Source organism: Lotus japonicus, chromosome 3 (assembly GCF_012489685.1).
Source record: "Lotus japonicus ecotype B-129 chromosome 3, LjGifu_v1.2".
NCBI classification, from domain to species: domain Eukaryota; kingdom Viridiplantae; phylum Streptophyta; class Magnoliopsida; order Fabales; family Fabaceae; genus Lotus; species Lotus japonicus.
In genome coordinates, this window is record NC_080043.1 from 87,183,191 (window position 1) to 87,204,068 (window position 20,878).

The 20,878-nt window shown below is 33.4% G+C and overlaps 1 protein-coding gene and 1 long non-coding RNA gene across 10 annotated transcripts; one reads left to right on the plus strand and one right to left on the minus strand.

The window, feature by feature from the left end:
• Nucleotides 1-7,813: 7,813 nt before the first annotated feature.
• LOC130746933 (uncharacterized) lies at nucleotides 7,814-12,903 on the plus strand. Of its 5 annotated transcripts, none has more exons than XM_057599725.1 (10): nucleotides 7,814-8,031; nucleotides 9,086-9,188; nucleotides 9,778-9,881; nucleotides 10,111-10,179; nucleotides 10,380-10,495; nucleotides 11,144-11,198; nucleotides 11,337-11,457; nucleotides 11,553-11,600; nucleotides 11,694-11,788; nucleotides 12,554-12,903. In XM_057599725.1, the coding sequence occupies exons 3-10, from the start codon at nucleotides 9,786-9,788 to the stop codon at nucleotides 12,653-12,655; spliced, it is 702 nt and encodes a 233-aa protein (XP_057455708.1). In that variant the 5' UTR covers nucleotides 7,814-8,031; nucleotides 9,086-9,188; nucleotides 9,778-9,785; the 3' UTR covers nucleotides 12,656-12,903. The 5 variants fall into 5 exon arrangements, with proteins under 5 accessions (XP_057455708.1, XP_057455706.1, XP_057455704.1 ...); XM_057599723.1 differs by lacking the exon at nucleotides 7,814-8,031 and adding an exon at nucleotides 8,136-8,395; XM_057599720.1 differs by lacking the exon at nucleotides 7,814-8,031 and adding an exon at nucleotides 8,410-8,629.
• Nucleotides 12,275-20,864, minus strand: LOC130746934 (uncharacterized). 5 transcript variants are annotated; one of them, XR_009022263.1, is made up of 8 exons: nucleotides 20,229-20,864; nucleotides 19,729-19,912; nucleotides 19,090-19,254; nucleotides 18,559-18,833; nucleotides 17,678-17,775; nucleotides 15,029-17,213; nucleotides 12,741-12,900; nucleotides 12,275-12,640 (listed from the first exon to the last, which is right to left on the minus strand). It is a non-coding gene; the product is annotated as an uncharacterized LOC130746934 (long non-coding RNA). The 5 variants fall into 5 exon arrangements; XR_009022261.1 differs by having other exon boundaries at nucleotides 12,275-12,900; nucleotides 20,229-20,863; XR_009022264.1 differs by having other exon boundaries at nucleotides 12,275-12,900; nucleotides 17,110-17,213; nucleotides 20,229-20,830.
• Between the last annotated feature and the right edge of the window lie 14 nt (nucleotides 20,865-20,878).

Consider the following 20,878-nt stretch of genomic DNA (forward strand, 5'->3'; position numbering starts at 1 on the left):
AATCAAACAGTCTGAAAAAATCATCCCAGGCAAATCAATCATTATGCAACCATTAAGTATACCCATTGGAATCAATCAAAAACTTTTTTTAGTAAAACCATATAGTGCCAATTCTTTTCAATGATTTATTTAATGTTTTGGTAAGTCTTCCTGCACCTCTTTTAATTGCATTATCTTCCATTTGACTCATCACTTGCCTCACTCAAGCCTCCAATTTATTCATTTATCTCATTCTGCATATTCAGTAACTTGGTAGCTCTGACAAGTGTCCCAAGATTCCCAGTTTTCGAAATAGGTTTCTAGTTCTAAACTAAATTATGGAAATTATCTAATAAGAAATAAATGCCTTATTAGAAAACGAATGGAAAATATTATTAAGATCAGGTAGCAATAGAGAGAAGGAGTAAAGCTCACTAGCTCAATTATGGGGCCTGTCGAAAGCATATTTTGCCATTGCATAAAATACAGCTCCAGCAGTCAGCTTATTGTATTTGTATGACAACCTAACACATAAATAAATGCAATGCTTCTATCAGTTAAATCCCATTAAAAAGTGCTATCATATAAAACAATGAAAACATATGTTGAGAACACCGAAGGCGCACTGCTGCTCACTATTTCCCCTTGGCCGATACCCTTGAAGACAGAATATTCAAAGTTCAAGCAGAAAAGTAATCTCATAAACCACTAGAAATGACAGTGGCATCCAGCAATGATATACATCAACATCAAATACTAGTTCCCTTAAATTTGGTTCACAAAGAGATAGAGGCTCCAACAATTATTGGCTTGAATGAAAGTGCCGGTGAGTGGCGACAACAACCCCAATTCCCAGCCTCAATCAATATTATAATCATCCCCACCTAAGCGGCCTCGACTAGTCAATCTCGTGGCAGGATGCATCATTCATCTTACTTAATAAAACCTTAACCTTACGCTAAAAACAGGGTTATGCACGAGTTAGTAATTTTATCAAACACCTAGCGTGCAGTTCATGAACACACATTTGGTTCACACAATTTACTCAACAACCAAGAGATGCATGAAAATGAAAGTCACACACTAAGGGATCAAAACACCAAAGTAAGGGCAAGTAAGAGATTGAAAGTTTGAAACCAAAGATGCAAAGAAATGGAATGTGCTTTACGACTCACACTCTCATAGCTTGAGACCAAAGGGTTCATGCTGTGTTGTTCCTGCTTCGTTCGCAGACGCAGATTGAGACTTATGAGTTTCAAGGGTGTATTAAAATCACTTATTTTGATTAATGATTATAATCACTTATTTCAATTTCTCTAAATTATACTATCTCTTTTTAGAGGAGATGGACCCTAGAAGAGAAAAGCGGAATTGGAGTGAAAGGAGAGACTCAAAAATCTCTAATAACTTATTTGTCTCCCTCCAAAAGTAAGGGAATTGGAGGGAAAATATTTCGTTAGATAAAAATATCATTCTTTTTAAAAAAATGTTTGTGTTAGAGCATCTCCAATGCAAAGTTTTTATGACTCATTGTTTGTGTTTAAGTATTCCAAGTCTAACAAAAAAAGTAAGTTTATTTTAAAATGTCTCTTCTTTGCTCATTAACCAATTAAGTACTCACTTTGTCTCTTATTATAAGTCACAATTACTTAGTATCGATAAATTTGTAATTCTCCTTAAAAAAAATTAAATTACCCGCATTGAAAAATTTCATCTATCTTTAGATGATAGTGGTCTTAAAAATAAAGCAAAATTTTGAAAAGCGAAAAAAATCTTTTAATGCCCTTCCTTCTCAATGCTCGGGCATCCATCCAATGCATTCTTTTTTCGATCTTGTACCCAATAAGAAACGAATGTGTGAACCATTGTTCCAACAACTCAATCTCTTGCTAGTTCGTTTTGCGTAAGAGTAGAGATGAAAAAAATAATTAGTATTTTATAAATATTGTAAAATGACTTATATTTTTATGGAAAAAAAAACATATAAAAAATGATTTCTAATAAAGGACAATAGTAAACTTTATTTTCCCTCACTTTCACTATCGTGATGTCTCATTCTCTAAACCGTGCATGATTGCAATTAAAACCTCTAATATTTTATCTCTTCTCTTCTCCTCCCCTCCATTCAAATATTTCTCATCCCCCATCTGTTGAACCAAACACACCTTTCAAGGGCGTGATAAGGATGTGAGGAATTTTAATAAGTTTTGACTTATATCTCTTTCGTTTCATTTTCACACATTTTTTCTTCATGTATTTTTTTTTTATCACAACACTTTTCTTCCTTTTCTGATTCATTTTTCTGACTTTTCTTCCTTTCACTCTATGCATGGTGGGAGTAAAGTATGAGCAAAAACTTATTGAATTTTAATTCAGTTTAACTTAGGAGAGAGAAAATAACTTATACATCTTGTTAAGTTTAGAGTGAGATTTAAAATATTTTTTTATGTTGAATTTAAAATAAATATACTTTAATTGTTGTTACTGAAAATTTAAAATAGAGTTTTAAAACATTAGAAATGATAATTCTTTCATTGAAATATTTCCCCTTGAATCTACCACTTTTGGATGAAGATGAAATTTAAAAGATTAATTATGCACTGTCAGTGTAAAGAAGTTTTACACTGACGTCCAATCACATTATGCCACATAAGACTAAGTAGTTACAAATCTTTTTAATTTTAATTAGTAAATTTATAAATTGCTGATGTGGCGGAAATCAATTGGGTGCATGTGTAAAACAAGTTTACACTGTCAGTGCATCTCCTATTTTCTCTAATTATGATGCGCTATCAATGTAAATAAATTTTATAATGACATCCAATTATATTATGAAAGAATAATTACATTCATTTAAACTTTAATTAAAATAAAAATTCATTTTCGAATTTATCAGAAATCAATTAGATGTCTCTGTAAATTAAATTTACACTAACGTTGCATATATTTTTAAAATAGTTTAATTTTAATGCACTGATAGGGTAAAAAAAAAATTGACTGTCAAAGAATTAAATTTCAAAAATTTATCATATCAATCAATTTAATTAAATAAAAAATCCATATTTCTGATCAATTTTTTTTCATAAGCACTCCCCTAAGGCAATTTTAGTTTACGAGGAAGGACAATTGCTAGTTAATTTTATTTGGGGGACTCAAAGTTCATCCCTTTGAGTAGGTAAAATAGTAAACTCCAAATTACTGATCTCATATTTGAGGGGATCTGAAACAGCTCCACTTGAACCAATATTATTTAAGCTCAAGTATGATTGCCTTGGACTTGATCAGCATATTTGTCAATCAAAATCCTATTTTTTTTTTCAAAAAAAAACAAAAGAGTTTGATTGTTACTTACAAGTTACAAATATTATATATATATATGTTCACAGAAAAACATAAATATTATTTTGAAGGAAGTATGATTAATTGGTTCCTAATATTTGACATATTGCTGTCATATTTTTTGTCCCTAATATTCTTTTTTTTAATCATATAAGAGCATCTCCAATGCATGGTTGCTTGTTGGGTTGCTTAAATTCTATTTTGGTGGGTCCAGACTGCCACATAGGATTTAAGCAACTCTTAAGCAACCCATGCAGAATTCACTCCAGTCACGGTTGCTTATTTTACTTTTAGTTGGGCCCCATTGTACCACATATATTTATATTATTTATTTCCACATAATCATGACTTAAATTTAAATATTAATTAATATTTATAATAATATACTATATTTAAAATTGGACTTTTTTTATAAGCATTTAAAATTGAACTTTTTTTATAAGCATTTAAAATTGAACATGGTATTGAATTCATTGGACCCATCTGACTTTTTTTTTTAAATAATCTGGGCCAAACAGTTATAAGATTTTACTAAACGACCCAAAAAAAAATATAGAACAACCCAAAAAAATCCAAAACGACCCATAAAACCCTAAACGACACATCTTTCACTCATGCTTTCAAAACACTCATCCAAATAAACAAAACGCGTTCTCTTTCTCTGTCAAACGCTCTCCTCACCAACCTCTGAAAACGCATTCACTCTCACCGCCGCCGTCCTCTTCCTCTCCTCTGAAAACCGCTGCCGTCCTCTTCCTCTTCTCTGAAGTCGCCGCCACCCTCTTCCTCTCCTCTGAAAACCGTCGCCCTCTTCCTCTCCTCTCAAACCCAGATCGAAGTCGTGCGCCAAATACCCATATTGTCTTCTCACCCCCTCTTCTCATCTTCGATCAGTGCATGCATGATATGGGTTTCGCACAGATCGAAGTCAGAAGGCACAAATCGAAGCCGATTGGAGGTTCCTCCATGGTTTCCTTCACGAATCGGAGGTTCAGGTGGAGGTTCCTTCAGTGTATTTTACTTGCAAGCCGCCAGATCGGAGGTTCAGGTGGAGGCCTCCGCCAGATGGGACATGCAAGCCGCCAGATGGAAGTTCCTTCAGTGTATTTTTATTTTTGCTGTGTATTTTTTTTATTGGATGCATGTCAAGCTTCATTTTGTAATAAATTTCTTCTTCTTTTTGATATTTTTTTTTCTGTTTGTGTTGAATAAATTTCTCCTTTCCTCTTGTACTGGATTCTGTTGATGGTTTGGGTTTCCCTCTTCTTTTAACTGGATTCTGTTGCTGAATGGAGAGAGGAAAAACAATTTTTTAAGTCAGGCAGGAAGTTAAGGAGCGTTGCTTAGCGTTGCTTAATAAGCAACGTTGCTTAGCTTTGAGCTTTTAGCAACGCCACTTCAGCAAGCTCCAATGGAGCACAAAAATAAGCAACGTTGCTTATTTCCTCCAACCAGGTTAAGCAACCTGCGTTGGAGTTGCTCTAAACCATCATTATCCAAGAAACTCATTAGAGTTTCTAATTTAAATTTTGGTAATGCCACGTCATTTAAACCACTTTAATAAACTCTACTCACTTTTTACTCCAACCCAAAAATTTTAAAAAATTTCTTAAATGGACCCCACAATATACCCCCCACTACTTTCTTGTAATTCCAGTTACCTATTTATTTGCTTTTTTATTTGTTTTTTTTTATTTTTTAATCATTAAAATTAGAAGAGAGCTCAAAGTTTCTCTAGAAAGAAACTTTGGAACAAAGTTGCTTGCCACGTGGAGAAACTTCATTTTCTGTAACAGTTAAGAAATTTTACATTAAATGACATGTCACAAAGAAACTTACAAAGCTTCTTTGTTGCTGATGCTCTAAGGGGCTAAAAGTCCAAAAAAAAATCAGAACTATTGCTATTAGCCTAACATTCTTGACTCAATAATTTTGATATAAGCAAGGTTCACGGGACACTAATGTCCACGTGGTAGTACAGTAGTACTGACACATACATTAGACTATATTATTTTAAGCATTCTAGAGGTAGAGGAAATTATATTTTAGTACAAGTAATACGGCTGTAATTTTACTGTGTAGTTTTTTTAATGAGATTAATTTCTATGCACCGACGTTGTAAATAAGTTTTACACCATCATTCAATCACATCCCTCCAATTTGTTAGCTCACAATTAATTTTAAATTTAAAAATATCTAAAATAGAAAATGGAAGGTTGTGATTGAATGATGATATAAAACTTTTTACACCGTCGGTGCATAGAAATTAATCTCTTTTTTAATTACCTACCAAGTGTAAATCGTCAATGATACTTCTTTTTTTTTCTTTAAAATCAGTCCTAATTGGCGATACCATATTTTGTTACTTTCATTTTTTCTCGACTTCATTCCACATATTTTTATTTTTATTATTTACTTTTATTATCTATCACATTTTATATTTTTTTTGTTACACCACATCTTATACTTTCGCTCTCTTACTTTTTATTTTCTTTTTATTTCTCTCCTCCTCCACCTCTTTCTAATTCTAACTCATTTCTAAAGTGTCAAAGAATAATTATTCAAAAAAAATGTATCAAAAATGGAGTTGCAACTTTAAAGAAAAATAAAATAAAATATTAAGTTTGGTTAATGTTGATGGCGATTTACACTTAGTATGTAATAGGTAATAGGTAATAACTTCTAAAATTTCACCATCAATGTAAAAAAAAAAAAAAATTCTAAAGGGGAGGTGCTAAGCCCGAAATGTGGATGACACATAGGATTTGAACGAAAAATTGTCAACCATCGAATGCCACATTAGATATTAGGTGACCTAGAATGTTTCCTAAATGTATATACTATGTATTATAGAGAATTATACATAATAATATAAAAAAATAAAAAATTTAAGTAAAAGTCATGGATAGAGATACTCTTTAGTACTCTCTCTGTTTCAATATAAGTGTCCATTTATAATTTTAAGGTTGCATTAATTGTTTTTTTTCATATAATACCCCTATGAGAACAATAAATGAGAAGACATAGAAATACGCCTTTAGGGCAAACTAGGAAAATAAATAATATATTTTTAAGAGTTAACTATATTTATTATAATTCTTAATATGAGTGCATCTTCTCTAAATGAATACTTATTCTGAAATGGATTGAGTATATGTTTGGTTTGTTGTTATAATCAATGTACGCAATTTTATGTATCTCAAAACATAAATGTAAAAGTTAAAATTTGTCACTATTTATTGTGGATTTAAGAATTTTTTTATACATTGACATTAATATAGCATGTTGAGTTCAACATTAATTTAAACAACTTCAATATATAGTTGTTAGCACTTAGCATTGATTTTGTTGTAGTTAAAATGATCTTATCACAAAAAGGAAGATATAAACATATCATCGACACATAACTCAAATGGTAAAAGCTGATGACGTGCACATGAGTTGGGTTGGATGGATTTTTTGTCAAAATAAAATCCGAACCGATCAAAATTGTCTGGGTTGGGTTGGATTTCACGAATTTCTTCTTCGGACCCGATCCGAACCAACCCGACGAAGTTCGGATTGAGTTGGATGGATTGATTGGGTCACTATATTAAAATAATAATATATCTGAAATATTAAAAAATCTTGCAAAAATTATTATAAATTCAGAAAAAAGTTATAAAAAATACTAAATATGTTATAATACTAAATAGCATGAAAAAGACACAAAAAGTCATATCAAATAGCATGAAATAGTACCACATAAATGACATATAGCCAAATATCATGAAAATAAAAAAACTTCATTACCAAATGACATGAAACAATCTAACGTAAATAGTACATAAAAAGTGAAAAACAACACTAAATGTCATGACATGATACTTAGAATTTAGATAATAGATGTCTCCAACATGCCAAATAACTATATATAAACATGTAACAAATAACTACGAACAAATACTCTAAGTTCTAATATGACAAATAACTACAAATACTTAAGTCTCAAAGTTTCAAAAGTCATCACTCCGACACTAGCACTCCAAATATGAGTAAAATTACAAAAAAATTATTATTATATGTATGGATTCTGGGTTGGGTTGGATGAATTTGAACTGAATCCGAAATCCGATCCAAACTTGGTTGGGTTGTAGTAAAATTCATCCGATTAATCCAATTGTCCGATCCAACCCGTATTTTTTCTATTTGATCGGATTGGGTTGGACGGATTCATTAGATCTACCCGACCCATGTTCACCCCTATATGTTGCGATAAAAAAGTTTAAAAATTAATTCATGAACAGTGTAATTTATGTTTCTAATGTAAAAAAAAAAAAAAACATGAATGCTCATGCTATCATATGGTAACTAGCATAAAAAAAATGCTATCTAGCATCACAAAAAAAGCTATAAGAGCCAATTGCTCTGGCCATCACCGAGAACTACGGTATAGGCTAGCATTGGGGAAAATGTATGGCATCCAAAGCCACAGAAACAGACTCACAAACCAAACAATCACAAGACTCTTCCTCCTCCTCCTCCAACTCCTCTCCACAATCCAGAAAAAAACTCCATCAGAAACAAAAATGCCATTATTCCACTTCCCATGTCCCATCCCCTTTCAGACCCCACCACTTCCCTCTACTGTCCCAGTGGTTCTCTTTCAGACATTGATACCACCACCAACATTACCACTGACACCTCTTCTTAGATACCCTTGTAACATAGCAGGTAGTAATAGTACTATTTATTAAATGTTACATGACATTATATCATCAATACATGATACATTTCATCACCTATGCTACAAACAAAGGATATCATGTTTGTCTTGCATGTAAAGTTGGTGGGCTAGGAAAGAAAAGCAAGCAAACAAACAAACAATGCTAGCCATAGCCAGAGCAGGGACACCCACCACCACTTTTCACCCAACTTTTTCAAAAAATTCATCTTTTTCCATCACTAACTTTTTTGCAGCATAAAGTTAGGCAAAAAAATGATGCCTTTTGCTTTGATTGCTCTCTTATTATGTTTCTCATTCAATTGAATTGGGAATTAGGGTTTTTAATCTCTCTCTCTCTAGTAATTGCTACAGGTAAAATCAGCGGACAAACAGATTAGGAATGATGGAGAGGTTGAAGAATTATAGGAATCACATGAGTGCAATCATGGGTCCCTCCAATTTCTTTCAAAAATGGAATTTTTTTTTTGCCATTTTGCTTTTGGTTAAAAAAAAGGGTGAAAGTCCCTTGTGTTTCTGCGTGATTGCATCCTCATGAGATTAAGGAAGCGGAAACGATGTTTTCCTTCTTGTTCCTCTCGTCTCAAAGTAAATTCAGCTCAGCATTCTCATATCTCTCTCTTAATCTCATTAGATCCTTCAGAATGTGCCTCTTTATCCTAAACTACAATGCATTTAAATAAATTATAATAGGTGGATTGTAGTTTTCAATAAGTTCTTGAAAGTGATGTAGTTTCAAGTGTTTTTTGTTTCAATTGTATGTTACTTTGTTGTCTAACATTTTGTTTAATCTGTCTCTAATCTTGTTGTTGTTCTTCTTGTTCACATTTATAGCCCTAGTAATTTGAAGCATTTTTTCTTGTTAAGTAAAACAAAAACACTAAAGTAAAGATTCTTCCAATGCTATTTTTTAAGCTCTTTGAGATAGTGTACTATAATTCTTCCAACTAAGTGCATGAGATGTTTTGGTTGATTCATGAGTGGTTCATGTTCTCTTTATGCTATTACTCTTTGCTTAAAGATGCTTCCTAAATTGAAATGCAGGTTGATGAGGATGAGATTTATTGGAGACACAGAAAGGAAGATAATGAGTTGGAATGGTCACATAATTCCACTCACTTAATAACTCAGTTGACTCGATGTTTGGGTGAGTAGATTATTTTTTTCTTGATCTCTGTCTTCTGTTTACATTTTTGTATCTCATGTAAAATCAGTTGGCTAATTGATTGATGTTATGTGTCAATGAGAGTATAGAAGATCACTGCACATTGTGAAAAATTGCAAAAACTAATCATATACTTAACAGATATTTTTACAAGCTTTCATGAGGACATTATCCTTCTTTAAATTAAAGTTTTTAAATGAATTTGAGTGAGCATGGTAACACTGAGAAGTGTGTGAAATACACATGTCAACCTCTGCCTTTTCAAACAGAGAATAAGGACCTTCTTTGTTTGTTCTATCTAGGATTCACTTCTTACTTTCCCTAGACATTTTTGCAAAACTCAGTATCAAAGCATGCCTCTTCTGCATTCTATTTTATTTATTAGCAAACAGAGCATAGTGAATCGGTAGAATGTATCAGAAGAACATATTTCAGTTCTGGAATTTAATATGCCATGATCTTTAACAATAAGCAACACAGCAGTTTGATGATTCTGTCCTATATTGCTATATCAGTTTATTCATCATCTAAATTCCTTCCATTGCTAATCCATATTTTGTTGCGTGTATAGCTAATGCTATGGTTGGACCACGATCATGGATAGGAGGATTCTTTCACCGCACAAGCACTAAACGAAGTGAAAAAATTGTTGACTATCCTTTGAGTTCTATTGAGGTAAAGGGAAAGACACAAGTTGGTGATATGTTGAATACTTTTAGCCACTTGTGACTTATGCTGTCAATATATACAAGACAATGTTCCTTTCAAACAGTAAAGGTGAAAGAATTTGGAACATTAAAGAAAAAGTACACAAGTCAAACTCTGCAATGCACTCCCCCACTTTCCAAGTTCATCACTGTTGTTACAGGTTCAGTGAGCTTAACTTGTTTCATGTTTATGTCAGGAGGAAAGACTTCACAGGCTTCAAGAACGGCTGCAAGTGCCTTACGATGAAACTTGCCTCGACCATCAAGTAATTTTGTTTTTCTTGCAGCTACCATGCTTTCTTCTTGATTTCTCTTTTGTCCGTAGTTTGCTTATAGGAAATTCGGCAAAACTCGTGTTAGTTCTGTGTCTCTGTAGTATATGAATGGTTGAATACTTCAATTTTTTAGTTGTTAATTGGCTATGGTCACACCACATTTTACTAACAATGTCATTAACTTGCAACAGGAATCACTGAGAGCTTTATGGCATTGTGCCTTTCCTAATGTTTCTCTGGAAAGCCTGATATCTGACCAATGGAAAGACATGGGATGGCAAGGTCCTAATCCGTCAACCGACTTTAGGTATACAGTTGTTTGCCTTACATTGACATTTTTGGTCACTTGTTTTCTATTTGAAAGGCTGCTTATTGAATATGGTAAAAACAGTGCCATTGTAATTTGTAGTGCTTATTAAGGTTCATATAATGAGATTTCATCTCATCTTTTTTCCTCATATAGTCATATTTAATGATTTCTTAATTTACAGACACAATTAGACCAAACCGTTTTATTTTACAGAAGTTAGATAGTCCTTCTAATATCAATTTTATTAGATAATTACTGCAGATTAAATTATTGTCCTGGACTTTTTCTTGTGGAGATCTGTGTTATCTATGCCATAAACACTCTAAAGCACGAGTAGAGAGATCATCAAATTATGAATTCTTTTAAATATCTTTCTGGGGCATCCCAAACTCATGCATATGGTGACTTGATAATGAGCCCGTTTGCATACGGACTTATTGGAACTTATTTACTAGAAAAAGCACTAGACAAGCTCCAATAAGTGCTCTTTAGTTTACATCCAAACGGGTTGAATGTTTGATTAGTTACTACATTGTATATGAAATCACTTGTTCATATATAATTAAGTTGTGTTATTCTTCACTTTTCCATTACCTCAAAATTTCTATTTGAAGGGTATTATTTCTGATAACCTGATTTCCACAGAGGATGTGGCTACATTTCCCTTGAAAATCTGCTTTATTTCGCACGGAAATATCCGGTATGCTTTGTATCTTCTATTATGCAAATCTGAAAGAACTTAATCTTCCTCTATGTCCTCTCATTTATCAGTTCCTAGATATTTTTCTTGGCGGAAAAGATGAGTTATTACTAATTTTATGGAAATTCAAATATGAAGGCATCTTTTCACAGGCTGTTGTTGAAGAAAGATGGAGATCGAGCTACATGGGAATATCCATTCGCTGTTGCTGGCATTAACATATCGTTTATGTTGATACAGATGTTGGATTTATACTCAGGTTTGTATTAAACATTTGGTCAATGAAGTTTTTTAGATATATATATGCATTCAGTTACAATTTCTAAAAGCTTTTCCACTTAACGTTTCTTGCAGAAAAGCCTCGATGTCTTCCAGGCATGAATTTTGTCAAGTTATTAGGAGGTAAGTGTGGTACATGTCAATCTGTCTCTTTCAAATACTTTTGGATGTTTTACTCCTTCAAGTGCTTACAAGTTTCATTTTTTGGTTCTACAGAAAACGAAGAAGCATTCGATATTCTGTACTGTATAGCTTATGAGATGATGGATGCACAATGGCTGGCTATGCATGCTTCCTACATGGATTTTAATGTATTCTTTCTTTCCCTGTGTTTTCTGCATTTCCATTACTTTCCCTTCTATGCCTCTAACTCCTTCAGTCACACACATACGAGGACAAAAAAGAAAAACATACTACAAGAACAACCAAGCCTTTTCCCACTAGGTTGGGTCGGCTTGATGGATCATACGACACCATAAAGCTCTGTGATGTATTAATTTAAACTGTTTACCTCTAAAAGAGTTTGGCTTATACTTTTTCTCAGTGTACTTCTACCTTTAGCTATAGGTCTATCCTCAATTTGATCAACCCTCATAGTCATAGGTACTGTGATTTAGGGCTTTATGTTACTAAACCACCAAAGGCAAAACTCTACAAACTTTTCTACAATGAGGGCTATTCTATTTTTTCGCTAACTATTTCATATCCTTCTTTTATCATGAATCCACCAATCTATCGTAACATTCTTTTTTCCACAATACCGATTTTACTTTCATTCTGACCTTTACCGCCCAAAATTCAGTCTCATAACATTACAGGTCTTATAGATGTATGGTAAAGTTTTCCCTTAAGCTTGATCAACCAAAATTGTAACATGGTTCACAAAAAAGGGAAAGTAATGATTCTTTACTTAATTTGTTATCCTGATTCCAAGCTCCTTTACAACTGTCTTCTTCCTTTTTCAGAAACTGCATTAGTCTGAATTCTAAAACACATACTACCTATCTTGTTTGGTCTTTTCACCTTTTGCTTTGCACTGCAATATATTAACCCTTCAAACTGCTTAATGGCTTCAGGAGGTTCTACAAACAACACGGATGCAATTGGAGAGAGAGCTATCCTTAGAAGACATCAACAAAATACAAGACCTGCCTGCATACAATCTGTTGTACAATTAGCTTTACTCTTTCTCCTGTCCCACAGGCAACAAATTTCAAGTGGCACAATTTTGTAAGTATTGGATAAAGTTCCGTTACCAATTACCATGTCACTATCTGCATTCAACTGAAGGGATTTGCTTCTCTTGTGAATGAAAAATTGTACAAGTCACCTTTGAAGTTCTTCATAGCTGACATTTGGTAAATGAGCTGTTGACATTGAAAATGCATTTTTTTTGAGATTGAGATGCATTTTGAAATGGCAGCTGGAGTTTCATCAGTTGGGGAAAGAAATGAGAAGTGAGTACTCATCTGATATAATATAACAGTTCAAAAGAAAACTAGACATAAAAAACTAATAGGATTAAAATCTTTAAGATTATGGCGAGCATAAGCACTACAAAAGTTAATTCACTTGTTTCACCCCTTTTGGTCTTGAGTCTCTAAGAAATACATACTCTTAGCTTCACATGTCACCTTTCTGCATTTACTGTCTACAATTATAGAAAACATTGATTGAATTGGTTTTAATTGATGTTACAGGGACTCAATAAGATTAATTCTCTCATTTCTCCTCCAGTTTCTATCTTATTGTCTTAACTGAAATCTATCTTACTTGTTATCCATGCCAAACTAATATAATTATGAAAATGATGATAATGGTTGCATAAAATTTAAAACAATCATTTTGATGATACCATCATGAGTAAACTGATTAAGTTTTTTCGTAATTTACATGAAGAATACAATACAACATGGTTATTGCAATAAGTTGTTCAAAATGCTGAAGACAATTGTCTAAACTGGGTGCTAATTTGTTCCAAATTCTTAAGTGATTCTTTATGCACTTGTTGCAATATAGTGAATACGAAAGAGAATTTGCATCACTTTCAAAACTCTAATGGGCATGATCTTCTGAATCTTCGTAATAGCGAAAAAGCTAATACAGTAGAATTGACAATAATGATTGAGTGCCTCTTTGGTTAACCTTGGGGCACCTTTCTTTATAACTAACTATTTGGACCCAATTTTCTATTTATTAAAGCATGTCGTGCGTAGAAAACTTAGATTAATGAGATAAGAATATATAAGAGCATCTTCAATGCAAGGTTCTTAGTTCTTATTTTTAACTTGAGAACTAAGAACTGAGTTCTTAACCATTGGAGGGGATGACGTGAAGTTCTTAATTCTTAAAAATAAGACCTGGGTTCTTATATAAAAAGTTTTACTTTTTGAGTTTTTAGCATAAAAAATTAATTTTTTCTCTTTTATTCATTTAATTTAAGTATTGAATTAACATTTAAATTAAAATTAAAATTATATGGAAATAAAAAATATTAATATAATGATATTGTGCGACCGGATTAATAGTGCTAAGAACTAAGAACTCATGATTGGAGCAAAATCTGCAAAAGTTGCTTAAGCACATGTGGCAATACGAGCCCACATGAATAGTGCTAAGAACTAAGAACTAGCATTGAAGATGCTCAAAGAATTGAGGAAATTGAACAATGAAAAATAATGGAATTATGAAATGTATTAAAAAGCATGCTTGAATAAGATGACGTGTTTGTTGCGCGAGCATTATATGATAGTATAATTCTGTCATTATCTTATCGTGCCCATCACGTGTATATTTTATCTTGAAGGAGAGCTAGGTTAAAATTATCGTGACAGGGTAATAATTTTCAATTATTTTTTAGTACCAAAAACTCAAATTAAATTAATTCAATATTTATACTTTTTATAATTTGTAATTTTACTCTCAAAAAAAATAATTTGTAATTTAATAGTTGTTAGTTGTTACTATAAAGTTTTTTTTTGAACTTTTTGTTACTATAAAGTTAAAATGAATTGTAGTTACTCATATACGCTTAATTAAAACTAATTTAACTTATAAATGGTGAAAATATAAGTCTTACTCGTATAAAAAGAAATAACTTTTGATTCCTTATCACCTGCTACTACTTTATTAATATTATTTTGTTACTTATATTATAATTTCTAAAATATAAACTAACTATACAGTAACACTAAAATATCGAGTAACTCACCTATAAATATTAATAATAAATATGGGTTCACTTTCTCATATCGTTTGGTGTTAATTACTTAAAACTATTTATGTACCTATACAATAGTTTCTGATTAAAATATTGACTATTGTTTTAAAATTTAATTAATGGTATTATTTATCACTTGCTACTATTAAATTAAATTAAATTAAATTAAATTGTTTACTTATATATTTTAAGTTTAAATACTAATTTATAAAAAATAACTTAGTTTTAGTAAATTTTAAAGCATATATAGACTCATTTATAGAAAATAAAAAATAATATATTAAAATTATTAATTTAGAAGAATAAATCTAAAAAGAATTATATACTCAACTCAAGTTTTTTCTTGCCTATGAAATGATGTTGCTCTATTAAACCATTGTTGTTGCCGTCATTACCATCGTCACTGCTACCACTATTGCCACCACCACAACTGTCACAACCACCACCATTTTCCACCGCCCCTGCAACCACCATTGTCGTCACCACCACAAGCGCCATCACGACTGCCAACTCCCTACAAAACTGTCATCACCACTATTGTCACTGCCACCACCGCCACAACAAACCCCACCACCTCTCACAATCACCTCCCGCCACCACCATCACCACTATAACCACCCTCATTCTACCACCACCACAATTGTCACTGCCGCCACCATCGTCGTTGTCGTCACTACCACTCGTCGTTGTCGTCACCACCATTGCTGCCGCCACTGTCCTACAAAACTGTCACCACCACCATTGCCACCGCCGCAACCAACTCCACCACTTCTCACAATCGCCACTAAACCACCATCACTCTACCGCCATCACCAACCACAACCACTGTCACTATCGCCACCACCATTACCGTTACAGCTACTACCCTCTTCCACCACCACCACCGCCATCTCTACCACCCTCACCACTATCGCCTCCACCACCACTCTCCGTACCAAACATATAATTGTATCAATTTAAACAATATGATAAGTTATACAAAGTATAATAATCATACGTCTTATAGTTTCAAATTTTTATCTAACCTTATCCTATAAGACATAATGTCATTAGGTCTAATACTATCAAATCTAATATAATACCACATATCAAACGGGATGGTATAGATCGAATTAGATTAAACTAGATTCCCAAAACACATTTAATAAAATGCATTCTTACGAAATTAGTTTTTCTAACTTAATGCAACGAAAACCAACGGATGATTGGTTCAAGTGATACATGTTTGATTCTCCTTAAGCAAGTCTTAGGTTTGAGTTTTATGAATGGAAAAAACTCTCACTAGGACAGTTAGCTCCACTATAATGTGGTTGTTCTCGGTTCGAAAAAAGATCGCCTACAGAGGAGAATACCTGTCTTAGACCAAAAAATTCAACGAAAAACATCCGACTCAACTTTATGAGTAACTAGGATAATAGCCCGTTTCCGTGCAATGCACGAACGAGCGATTCTATATTTTATGATTTTTTATTTTATAATTTTATAAAATGAACAAATTAATTCACATACCAATGGTAATAGTTTGTAATTTACGCAATTATTTAAAATGAAGTAAGGAGGATAAAAGGTGCAAGGGAAGATATTTCAAAGAATTGATAAATGAATTTCATTGATGACCATATATGTACGATTCTCATTTATATTGAGAGTAAAAAGGAAAGGCAATAAAGAAATCTACAGAGAATCCCATGAGATATTTTTGAACCTCTAAGCCATGCAAGACACCAGTATACTTGACCTGTTGACCAGTCCAACTTTGTTACCAAAGTAAACTTTCATGATATTTTCAAAAGCATGCAGAATAAGCAAACTGTCTGAACCCACTTGGTGACTCTTCCCAACAACCCTTTTGAAATCTAGTATCTTACTTTGTTTCCCATTTACATTCTCAACCTTAAGCAAATAATGAAAACCATAAAACATACTTTGGGCAACCCCATTTAAATGCGAAACCATAAATAAACACTTAATATAAGTAAAAATAGATACTTAATGGCATAAAGGAGCAAGGCATGTGCATCTTCTGCAATGGTGAATGGTTGAATGCTATTTTAGAAAGATAATAAAAAGCCATTAACAATGAAAATTTAAACAATGTAGATGAGCAGAAAGGGTTAATCAAGATTTTGACTGATTCACCCGTTTAAACATATCTTATTGTGCAGATTTCATCATCTAAAACCTCATGTGTGATAAAGAATCAGCACCTGATGAAACATAGGGCTCATCCACAGTAAAAATACACACACGGTTGATGAGAAAAGGAATAGTCTAATACATGATTCAGATTTTAACATATGAAAAATAAAGAGCTTGGACAATGGTGCTTACAAACATATGTCCTGCAAATAATGTATTAAGTTAGCATATGAAATTACGAACTAATAAAAAGCCACGTAATTAGGGGCTTACTTGATAAAAGAAAGTTTATCTCATCCATCTGGGATCTGGATTCACTGCATTCAGTACTCACTGCAGTCACTTGATTCAGCCAATCTCTCCACCCTTTGGTTTATCTAAAAGCTTGAATAGTGTCAATTCATCTATTCCCTACTGAAACACTATTGTTTGCAAAACACAGAATCGGTAAAATCACTTACCCAATAGTTCAACATGCTGTCATATATTTAGATTTTAGAAAAGAATTATGCAGTGGAATGGAAACAGAAACGAAAGCCCTGAGTAGAGCAAGTTAATATGTCCAAAAGATCAATTATCTCTTACTCATGGATTTGAATTATGTCCTTATCATTTCTATCATTTAGAAATGAATTGTCCTACCTTCCTTTCTCTCAATTAGTAACATGGAAAATATAGAAATAGCAAAAAATGGGTTGCAGGAAACTTTTCATACTTAAAATCAATATCTCAATAATTTCATGATTTAATCAGAGGTTCATTATCAAACCAAACCCAAATCAAAACCTTAAATCGTGTGCGAGCAAAAGAGAAGGGTGAATGTGAATGAAAAAGAAGGTACCTCCAAGAAATTTGTCATGCCTGCATTACACACTCGGGCTCGCCCACCAGCCCCTTCAAGCTGCTTCCGCCGCCTCACAAGATCCAAGGGAAATGTTACTGCAGATAGGAAAACAGATGAATTGAACCATAATCATTCTAGTCAAAAGACATTCACATGGGATTGAGATTGTATTAAACCTTAGATTATTAATATTTTGTGTCATGCATCATCAAATATGGTAAAGTAACAAATGGGCTGAAATGGACACCAATTCCAAAACCAGAAATTCAATCAAAATTAACTATATTTGAAATCGATAAGCTATATAGACAAGACACAATTTCAAATTGTAGTGATCTTAATTCCTTTGACAAAGGTGCAAGCCTACACCGCAACAGCTATGCTTAATGATGACTACATAGCACAATATTGAAACCATGGGGTTCTCAACCCAATATTCAACACTAAATCCTTATCAACAATTGGTAACCTATTTAAGTGTTAGAAACCAACGACCACACACTACCAAACACACTAAGATGAGATTAAAGCACATTTGTTAGGAACAACTCAGTACTGTATCCATTGACTCCATATACTCTTTGGAAATAGCCATTGCAATGTAACCACACTCCTATATTTCAAAGTCATATGGATCACAAACAAAATGGACTAAAAAGAATACTTCGAAAACAGAACACTAAAATGTAGTTGGGTCATGGATTAAAAGTCATGATTAGAAAATAGATCATTAGAATGTAGTTTTTTTATAAGCCAAAGATTTGTTAAAATGAAGCATAAGGGGAACTTCAACCTAATACAAAGATAGAGAATCGCAAAATGAGAGAATAGATATAAGTTACAAAGAAATCATAAAAATTAAAAGTTTCCCAACAAACCCCTTGTGCGTATAGATTATCCACTATAGGCCCAACTCCACAAGTCACTAATCTCATATGGATCCACCTTCTTCCTGCCTATATTACTCAAGTACCTCCCATCTTGATTATTCGACAGCAACAGTAGCACCTATGTTCAACATATCAGGAAGTGATACCAATCAAGTGATACATGGTGGGGCAAATTGAAAGCTAACAAACATTAATTGGATAATATTACCTGTTGCAACCTCTTATCTTATCTGCGGCCTCTAAGCTCAAATAAACATAGCAATCTGGTGAGCCAACAGAATAAAAAATCACACTTAGATATCACTCCAAATTAAAAGAAATCAAATAAAGAAAACACACACACTTATAAATGAAACAACAGAAGAAGGAAGAGATTAACCATGAGTTGGTCCAGAACACTGCATGAACACACTCTCCAAAACCAAAGGAGTATTTATAGGAGTGGAAATGAAAGAAGCCCATTACTCTATACCAGTAGGACATCAATTGAATATTAGTGGGTTAACTATTTGTACTAACCTGATGTGATCTGACGAGGACAAGGCAGAAATCAATGACGAAAGAGTCCATCATCTTCTCTGTTTCTTCTGATCCACACCTGACAACACTCCATCTCAATCCATCATCTTCCCAAGTGAGTAGCAAAATCAAGTCCAACAACACAGATAAGAGGTGCAAAGAAACCTTCATTATAATATATGAAAAAGAAAGTAAGAAAACAGCCCCATAGTGTATAGCATCACGTGACAGCCCCACCACCAAGAGCAAAAAACTAAAAAACAAGTCCTAGTGTTATCTCAGAACCAAAGCACAAATGAAGGAACGTGGAGAAAGATAGTGTAGTGGAGTCTCTTCTGCGAGGAAAGGTAGAGAGACATATCAATGTAAAGGTAGAGAGACACAATGACAAGACCATAGTGCGATAAAGATAGACAAATCTTAGGTAACCATCAAAGGCAATGTCTTCCCCGAGATTTCAAAATCTATGTAGTCTCATCTCAGGAATCTTAAGAATGTAAGTGTCCATGCTTTTGCACATAATTCCCACATAATGAGCAAAATTTCAGTTACTGATTCAACATACAAATTTCAAAATGGCATGTTAAACTGCATGTTTCTATATTGAAATTGAAATCTAAACAAACTGTGAGTATTTACCTGGACCTCCATCATTGTCTTCAAGATCTCCAAGAAGAAATGAATCGAAGTCTTGCTCAGTGGATGAATTGGAAGATTTACTCTTCAAATTCTTCTCTGTTGCTTCAGCCTTTCCAGTTCTCCAGTACCTCAGTATCCACATTCTGCTTTGCTGCTTCTCTGAGCTGAACCTCCTTTCTCATACCTGATTGTAACATCATTGATCGTTATTAGACAACAAATATTAAATTCAAAAATATTCTAACTTTTGCTGTCAAAGATAAACAAAAATAGGGTTTTCAGAACCCATATAAATATGAAACATACACCTGCATATCAATAATGAGCCAGTGTTTCCAGAAACAGCAAAATAGGTGATTTTGATCAAAAATACACAGAGGAAAACAAAGCAAAGTGAAATTTGAGAAGAAGAAAGATGTGTACATTGAAAAAAACCCAAACATTAGCAGTATTTATAGAGATATGAGAGGAAAATTGAACACTTGCAAAGTCCTACTAACCTGATGTGATACAACGATGACAAAATAGTGCATCATCTTCTCTGTTGCTACTGATCCTCATCTAACAGCAGTCCTTCTTTCCCTCTTCTTCACTCTTCCTTCAAAAATCGGGATGATCTATCCTGTCATCTGAGCTGCCTCACCTAACCATTGACAACCACCATCTTCTCTTCTCCCTCTGAATCGGATTCTGAAAATTTTGTACTTTCCATCATCATCTCTTGTCCTTCTCCTTGCTTTCTCCTTCCTCCATTGTCTAATCTCCATCAAAGTCTAACATAACTCAACCCAGTTCTTCTGTTCCTCCTTCCTCATGTGTTGGGCCTTGATCTCGGAGGCCCAGTTGGCCCAATAGGTAGTACCCAAGCTCTATAAATAGGAGGTAGTTATCAATTGTAAGGGACTTTTGGCTCATTTGATGAAATAACACTTGAAATTCAGCACTCTCTCTCACTCTCATTCTCTCTTGGCACAATCCCTCTACCTCTAGGTACTATGCCTCTCTTCAATGTTCATTCCCAGAACATAAACCATGGAGACACTCATCTCCTTCATCCCATACTCCATCAACGCGTTCTGTGACGTCATACAGGAGCTTGAGTAGAATAGAGGGGAAAAAAGTCTCACAGATGAAGAGATGAAGGGCCAGG

What these genes read in the sequence shown, in the direction of transcription:
- LOC130746933 (XM_057599720.1), top strand. Translation starts at nt 8,576, where the DNA reads ATGAGATTAAGGAAGCGGAAACGATGTTTTCCTTCTTGTTCCTCTCGT. An exon ending in TTTTGTCAAGTTATTAGGAG is followed by an intron (nt 11,601 to 11,693) that starts GTAAGTGTGGTA and finishes TTGGTTCTACAG; the next exon opens with AAAACGAAGAAGCATTCGAT. An exon ending in CTTCCTACATGGATTTTAAT is followed by an intron (nt 11,789 to 12,553) that starts GTATTCTTTCTT and finishes TAATGGCTTCAG; the next exon opens with GAGGTTCTACAAACAACACG.